The following is a 7931-nucleotide window of genomic DNA, read 5'->3' on the forward strand; positions in this document are numbered from 1 at the left end:
TATATAATTATTTATATAAATAACATATATAAATAATAATTTTCATTTTAATTCGGTCCGATCTAATTCAGTTTGGGGTGATAAATCCCTAGACTGGGACTAGACCAAATGAATTCAGGCCTATAAAAATTGGACCGTATCGAACGAAATCAAATATGGTCAGGTCAAAAAATGGCTGGTTCGGATTGGCCGAATCTCACCCCTGTTGAAAACAATACCGAAATAGCATAGTTTGGTGGCCACAGTGTGTGCGCCAAAAAGAGTTTTACAAATTTGGGTTATTTGTGCGAGTCTAATATCTGTAATCAAATTTATGGTCAAAATATCAATACGTGCTCAAAACTGCACAAATTAAGGAAAAGTCATCGTTTCCTGTTGTATTATGTTGACCTGCTATTTTGAGATAGTTCAGCTAGGGCCATCATTGTACAATCTGACAGCTCAACATCATTTAACTCGAATTTTCCTCCATCAATTTATGAGCGCAATAGCTATGATTTTGTCTCTCGCAATAACTATAATTTTGCCCCTCGCAAGACAAAATCATACATCAATATGACATCTACCTAACCGTGTACTCGAAGGGACCAAATTGTCCATGCATGTTACACAAACAAATCTCTTAATAGAAAGGGATGGTGTGAGGGAAAGAAACAACAAAATAACAAAAGGAAAAGGAAAAGGTAAAAGACTGAGGAAGAGAATAAAAGAAAAAGAGGTGAGAACGAGGAGAACAAGAGGATAGGGTGAGGAAGAGAAAACATAGAAAAGAAAGAAAAAAAAAAGCATATAGAGTAGAAAAATGAATAAGAGAACAAAGAAGGAGAGAGAGAGAGTAAGGACTTGTTTGAAAATTGATCTCATTCCAAAAATTTTATTTTATCTTATTTTACTTTATTTTTAAAAATAATTTAAATATAAAATTTTAAACTAATCATTATATGTACAGTAAAGTAGCTCATTGGAATTAGGAAAAAGAAGAAGTTGCATTGTAGAGAAATAATATTTGTAGTCGTGGTTGTGTAAGCGGCGTGCAGTCGCTTTGAAAAAAATAAATTAATATGGGACCCACATGAAAAAAAACTAACTTTTTAATCGTGAATCTCACTCTTTTTCAAAACAATTGTACGACATTTACAATTCTACGACTGTATATAGTATTGCTATACCTTTTATACGTACAATAGTGTTCATGGCATGACCATATATGGCCGATATTGGCCCGCGTAACAATACAAGGTTGTCGGCTTTTTCGTTGCCCACCCTCGACCCGGAACCTGTGTACTTGTGAAAATGCTATTGACAACCCTCTTAACGTAATAAATTATTGAATTCGTGGGTCTGTTTCTTAGAGATCAGTTTCTTGTGCGTGGATAATTAATAATGAGTGTAATTTCATCAAGGATTAGAATTTTTGACTTAAATATTTTAAGTAAGTTGGAATAAATAATTCAATTAGATTTTTTTAGTAACGTCACTAACAAAATGATAATTAAAAAAAAAACAATTAAAGAGTAAGAAATAAAAAAATAAATCCAAAACCTAAAAAAAAATAGACATTTCGCAAAGATCATAACAACAAATATATTTATATTAATGCTATGTTTGGTTTCTAAGAAAACGGGGTAAGGCAAACGGAATTCAGGATCTAATGTTTTTTCTTGTTCTGTTTTTCCAAAAAGAATGTGACGTTCAACTCAACCCGGCGGAACAATTGTAAAGGTCTCATCCAAGTAGAGGGTTTTTCAAGTTCCTGAGTTTACAGTCTTACAGATAAGCTGGGAAAATTCACGAAGATTCGGGGTTCCTTTCTCCATTTTCTAAAACTTTCCCAGTTATCAAACAGAATATAAGAATCTAGGAAAAGAAAAAAGGAATTTCTAGGGAAGAAAACTAGAAGCCGGATCCAATACTACGATGTTTTGTCATTTAGGAATCGAGAAGTGCTTCAGAAATTCCCTGAGAATTTAGGACAATTGCTAAAATGCCCTTGTTTTAAAAATAATGAAATAATTAAAAAGTCCGACCTGCCGGATTCGAACCAGCGACCTAAGGATTAGCTGTGGTAATTTACCGACTACAGTCCTCCGCTCTACCAACTGAGCTAAGGTCGGATGCTTGGGGAGGACTTAAGTTTTTATGATTGTATTTTAAGTTAAATGTGACGAAAGGAATTATCCTATGAATTTGTCAATTTCACTTGAAAATGAATAATATCTATTTTTTTATTAAATATGGAGCATATATGATCATTATATATTTATAAGAAGTATTTAATTGATAAATAAAAGACCAAATTAATTCATAGTTTGCATTAAATGGAAAACTATATACTTTCATATGTTGTGATAAAAAAAAAAAAAAAACTATATACTTTCATATGTATTCTATTTTTGTCTCCATGGTCCCACCAAAAAATTAACGAAAAAAAAGAAAAATCTAAGAGTTATGTTCTATGTTATGTTCAAATTCCCTTCCGATCAAACTATATTGATATGGTATTGTCCACCAACTCTTAAATCAGATTTTATTTTTAAAATAAAAAAGCTCAATAGTGGATAAATAATGTGACATCATCACGACAAAATTAAAGTGTAATAAGGATGTAGTGTGAAATCTTCTAGATTTTCTACTCCGACTTTGTAATCTAAAATGTGAGATATAAATACATTAAATGGATCTTATAATATTTATCAATACAACAAATATGAGTGATTAGAATGACAAAATATAGAATGAATAACAATATTTTTCTATCACCAAGTTGTTAGACTACTTGGTACGAGCTAATATTTCATGAATTCGAGATTAGTAGCTCGAGTTAAAATATAAATTGAAACTACTTGTTGTAGTAAATTCTGACTTTTAGGCAATGAGATGATATTTGGACCAACTGAATATTTTGAAAGTGCTTTGGTGACAAGCTTGTCCTTGGGGTAGTAACTATGGTTCAAATTGGACATTTGGCAATGTGGAGACTGAAGGGGCTCCTATAGTCACGTCCAGGGATGGTTGCTTCCTTGGTCACGCCTTGGAAATATTTTATTGAATTTTAGAAAATGAGAGGGAAAAAATTCAAATAAATATATTATAAAATTAAAAATTCATTTGAATATAATTTTTTAATATATATATTTTTAAAATTTAAAAAAGTTGTATAATTTTTGTATTTTGTTTTGAAATTTGTAAAAGTTATAATAATTAGGTAATGATTAGATGAAAAATTTGAAAATTTAAAAATAAAAAGTGTTTACTGATATTTGAGAAGGAAATTTTTAGAAGTTTTGATGAGATTTATTTATTTATTTTTTAATCTCATCTAATTGCCCATACCCAAACGTATCCTTAGATTTCTATCTTTAAATCAAATTCTAGTTTTGATATTTCTGAATGATTTTTTTTTTCTTGGATGAATGAGACGTATGAGTTAGAAATAAGAGGTTCATATCCGACTCTCTATTATTGTTTACATTATTGATTTATTACTTCTTTTTATAACCCATGTTTTGATGTTTATGATATTTTCTCAGTAATAATAATTGATTATGTTTGAAAATAGAAAAATTATATTTATCATCCTTTACATTATATATTAACATGTGATTAGTCATTTTTTTTTCTTTTATTTAAACACGCACGTACTGATATGTAAATATGTGTGTTTAAATAAAATGATAAAAATAACAAATCTTATATTAATATGTGATGCAGGAATGATAAGTAACATTTATCAAAAAAGCCAGATTATCAATTAGAATGGTCACACCAATGTCCAGTTCATTCTCCGAAACCAAAAGGTGATCATCGAGGATCGAGAGACATTATGAAAGTTAATAAAATATGGAAAGTGATTTTTATAGTAGAGTATGTAAACTTTGTGTATTTATTTTTTGAAAATAAGTTAGATCTACCTTAGACCTATGTGAAAAAACTTATTTTTTTAATGATTAATTTCATTTTTTTTTTCAAAAGTAATGCATGAAGCTTGCGTATTTAGCATTACTCTTTTACCAGAATATCCATTTCTCTTGACTAGTTATGTGATTATATCCTTATCAATGATATTTTCCAAAACTCATCTATTATTAACGGTTATGTTTTTAATATTTTTCAGTTTCTAACGATCACATTTATAAATAAAAATTCTATTCCTTTATGATCATATTAATTCAAGCTTTGTTACTTATAAGCCACATAAACCACACACCTTACTTTTTTTTTTTTAAAAAAAAAAAATTCTTTTTGAATTTATTCTTTTTAAACTAATTAAATTTTTCTACTCATTATCCAAATACCAAATATTTAGTAAAATAAAAAAATAAAAAATGTGTGGTGTGTGATGTATAGGTTTATGTTTAAAATTTTTCCATTCATAAAGCTTGCCTCATGAGAAATAAATCTTCAAGCATATTTTCAAAAAGGTAATTCTAGATATAGTTATGGAGTGTTCAATTTCTGCGTATTTCTTTTGAAAAAAAAAAAGGATTTACCATTAAAAAAATAATTTTTTCATGTGAATCCCAAACTTATCTACTTTTTTAAAAGGAGTGGCGTGTGACTTGTACACCCTCGAATTGCAAATATAATTTCTCTACTAGTCATATACACAACAAAAGAACTAAACCCTGAAATTCTTTCAAGGAAAAATAAGCAATAATGAAACTCATTTGTAACATTAAAATAGTTACTGTCAAATTAGAAAAAAAATCCCTACTATCTTTTGTTAGAAAATAAAAAGTGTACATCAAACTTGAATTAATGATCTACATTTTTTAATAGTTTTTACATTAATACTTCAAAATATGTACCTTTTTAATGAGTGTATTAGTCAATTAAACGAGTGCCTTTTTTAGTATACGTACCAGTGTGGTCAGATACATTTGGTTTCGCTAGTATTTCCCTTGTTAAAGTGAAAAACTTCAGCAACTTTATCAAAGAAAAAGATCATCGTTGCTGAGAATCAGCTGTGATCTCATGAGCCACTTCTTCAGCGAGTTTGTTAGCTCGATCATCCTGTCCACCAGCAAATATATAGACCCTGTATGCCAATTGAAAAGCCCTCCAAAGCATTTTGGCATTTTCCTTTTTTTGTGTTGCTGTTTTGGACAGAGTTTCTCCATTATCCTTTGCTGCCTTGGCTTCTTTCGTCTCCTAGTAGGAAATGCCAACATGCTCGTTAATGCAATCAACCATGTCAAATGATCTGCAGCTTGTTTGGACTGAGTTGCTTAGTTATTGAAATATTATTACCAAAATTACCTTAAGTACTAGCTCCAAGCAGCTTGAGGAAATATCCACCATCAATTCCTTGATCCGTGTAAGGATGTTGAAGTCAAAATGGATATCATAGCGCTTAAATTTCGTGGATTCCTCATCCTTGGTCCGCTCAATTGCATCCAATTCTTTTTTGAACTTTAGTTTGGAGGGAATGAAGACATATTACTTGAGGATTTAGACTTACTGGGGATAACTAAAGATGGTGATGCTATGAGGTTGATCAAGACATTGAAATAGGTACCTTACCTTATTGAAATAACCCTCAACCTTTACGAACAGCTTGTTCAAGGGTGCCACTATTTCCAATCTCTTCAAGTTACATTCTATTGTATCTAGTTTTGAGTACAACGCTGCAGCTGTCCTCAATGCTTCCAGCTTCTTTGCAGGGAAATCTTCGAACTTTGCTAGCACCTACACCTTGAAAAAAATGAAGAACAACTAAGGTTGACAATGATGATCAATGATTGATTGACTTATGTAAAGGTTCGAAGTATATTGACCTGGGTTTCATCTGTTAAGCCTTCAAGAAAAGATTCTACACTTGTTTGAAACTTCAGCAGCTTAACCATGTCTTTGGCTTGGAAAGAGTTAATAGCTATCTTCAGCTCTATGATTGACTTTTGGTTCTTACGAACATCTTCTTCTACTTGATGAAAGTAAGGTGATCTGAGGCAAAAAGAGGCTTAAAATTATAGATAAAATAAAGGCAACAAATCCCAAGGGCCATTGAAGCCTTTGAAATCTGATATGTCCAAGCATACTGCTTTCAACTGTTAAATGGTGTCATGAGAAGCAAACCTCTTCTTCAACTCTGCTAATGAAGCACCCAGTCCTTCTTTCCAACCTGTGGAGCCTTCAGTTTGTTGCCTAGTCCCAATAGGAACTTTTCGTCCATTAGTCGAATTAGCATCTTTACTAGACCCTTCAACACTTCTTTTGAGATTCTGAAACAGATTACTCATCTTGGTGGATCTCTTCAACTTAGTCATAGCTGCCTTTCGATGAAGGAATTTTGTAGCACCAAGTGGAGGAGGTGGCGGGGGCCCAGGCTGCTTCTGCGGTGGCATGGTTTTTGGTGGAGGCAATGTTGATCGTTTTGTAGGCATCATGGGAGGTGGTACTGACTGCACTGATCCTTTCGAAGGCATCATCAAGGGCACTAAGGGTGCAGTTTGGTTGCCAGGTTCACTGCTTTCTGCACCTTGTCCTTCCTCACTAGATGGTTCATTCATTTTAGATATATGGGGCTTTGTCTTTTCGGTTGTATTTTGGGAACATCCTACTTTGTTAGACGTTGCTGCAGGTGTTACTTCAGAAATGCTCTGCATTTCTTTATAATCTGGTTTTAATTCTTCAACCTTCCCATTCTTCTGATTGAAGAGGCTGGGATTTTGAGCACCATGTTTGATACAACCACCATTCAACTCTAATGGACATGAAGCTGAATCATTCAGAGAATGATCTTTCTTCAAATCTTCCTCATCCAGCATACCGAACAATTCTCTTGCTGCCTTAATCATGCAATCAAGTGTTGCAAACACTATATCAAGTTAACAAAAAAGAAAGAAAGTGAAATTATATTGAAATCCGATTCAAGAAATTTAAAGATATATATTACTAAAAGGAAGGGTTCTAGCAGATATCCAGCCACATACTAGAGAAGAGGAGGATGGGGCCTGGGGCTGGGGGGGGGGGGGGGGGGGGGGGAGGGGGGGAGGGGGTGGTTGGGGAACAAAAACAGAGAACATACCAAATTGCTCCACACTCTTAGTGTTTTCCACATTAAGATTTTCATCATATATGAGTTTGTTCATCCACTGGCGACTCTGTGTCCATGAATCTCTAACAGATATCAAAGCCTTGCAGAAGTATGCCAGTCTCTAAGGGCAACATATTAACTCTAATTAGCTCAGAAACTTCTGAAGCTATCTAAATTTCATTTATTAACTTTAACTGAGAAGTAAACCTTTTCTATAGTTGATCCCTTCATCTTTGACAAAGAATCATCAGGCATGATTCCAGGATACATCTTATGGAGATGCTCCATAATTCACTTATCTAATGCAAGAAACTCTCTCATTTACTGCAAGAAAATAATGGGAAACAAAAAACTTTAACCTTCTATCCTCCCAATAGTATATCAAGGAACAAACTGAAGATTACCTTGTAATAAGTAAAGATTCATCATGGAAAAGAGTTTCATATTTCATTGTCAGGCCTCACAAATTCAGTTCTGTATATATATGCCAAAAAGCTGCTGGTTGCCGGCAGAACCAGTCTGTTTGCATATCATGAAGATTGGTAGCCCATTTCTGTCCTAGATGTTTAAATCAATGCTCTACAATCCTTTATGATAGACTTATAATATTAAGTTATTATCAGGGTTGAATTTAAATTCTCCTTTAAGTTAATTTTATATGCGTGTACGTAGTATTCGCTTAGGTTCGAGTGCCTATGCCTACCAAAAGATATAACTTTATCCTTTCGATTTTTCAAGCACGCCAATGTCTTTGTTTTTGAGGTGGTCAAAGTTCAAACACGCTTAGCGTGTTTCATAGTCTAGAACAACAAATCCAATGGGACATTCACTTCAATATCAAAATCGTCGGCTTTCTTGGCAAAATGACAGGAAAAGTAACGTTAATAAATGTCCT

General features: G+C 32.7%; 1 protein-coding gene and 1 non-coding gene across 3 annotated transcripts; both read right to left on the bottom strand.

The window, feature by feature from the left end:
* Positions 1 to 2021: 2021 nt before the first annotated feature.
* On the bottom strand, positions 2022 to 2114 carry TRNAY-GUA. The gene is made up of 2 exons: positions 2078 to 2114; positions 2022 to 2057 (listed from the first exon to the last, which is right to left on the bottom strand). It is a non-coding gene; the product is annotated as a tRNA-Tyr (tRNA).
* A 2581-nt stretch (positions 2115 to 4695) lies between these two features.
* Positions 4696 to 7668, bottom strand: LOC122302407 (uncharacterized protein At4g04980-like). 2 transcript variants are annotated; one of them, XM_043113655.1, is made up of 8 exons: positions 7441 to 7668; positions 7244 to 7360; positions 7028 to 7157; positions 6076 to 6817; positions 5778 to 5943; positions 5524 to 5688; positions 5260 to 5412; positions 4696 to 5151 (listed from the first exon to the last, which is right to left on the bottom strand). In XM_043113655.1, the coding sequence occupies exons 2-8, from the start codon at positions 7322 to 7324 to the stop codon at positions 4945 to 4947; spliced, it is 1644 nt and encodes a 547-aa protein (XP_042969589.1). In that variant the 5' UTR covers positions 7325 to 7360; positions 7441 to 7668; the 3' UTR covers positions 4696 to 4944. The 2 variants fall into 2 exon arrangements, with proteins under 2 accessions (XP_042969589.1, XP_042969596.1); XM_043113662.1 differs by lacking the exons at positions 7244 to 7360; positions 7441 to 7668 and having other exon boundaries at positions 6076 to 6788.
* Positions 7669 to 7931: the final 263 nt, after the last annotated feature.

Source organism: Carya illinoinensis, chromosome 1, assembly GCF_018687715.1.
Source record: "Carya illinoinensis cultivar Pawnee chromosome 1, C.illinoinensisPawnee_v1, whole genome shotgun sequence".
In the NCBI taxonomy this organism is placed as follows: domain Eukaryota; kingdom Viridiplantae; phylum Streptophyta; class Magnoliopsida; order Fagales; family Juglandaceae; genus Carya; species Carya illinoinensis.

Coding starts and splice junctions, on each gene's coding strand:
- LOC122302407 (XM_043113655.1), bottom strand. CDS start 7,324: ATGGAGCATCTCCATAAGATGTATCCTGGAATCATGCCTGATGATTCT. Junction 6,818..7,027: donor TAAGAGTGTGGAGCAATTTG/GTATGTTCTCTG, acceptor AACTTGATATAG/TGTTTGCAACACTTGATTGC. Junction 5,413..5,523: donor TTGAGGGTTATTTCAATAAG/GTAAGGTACCTA, acceptor TCCAAACTAAAG/TTCAAAAAAGAATTGGATGC.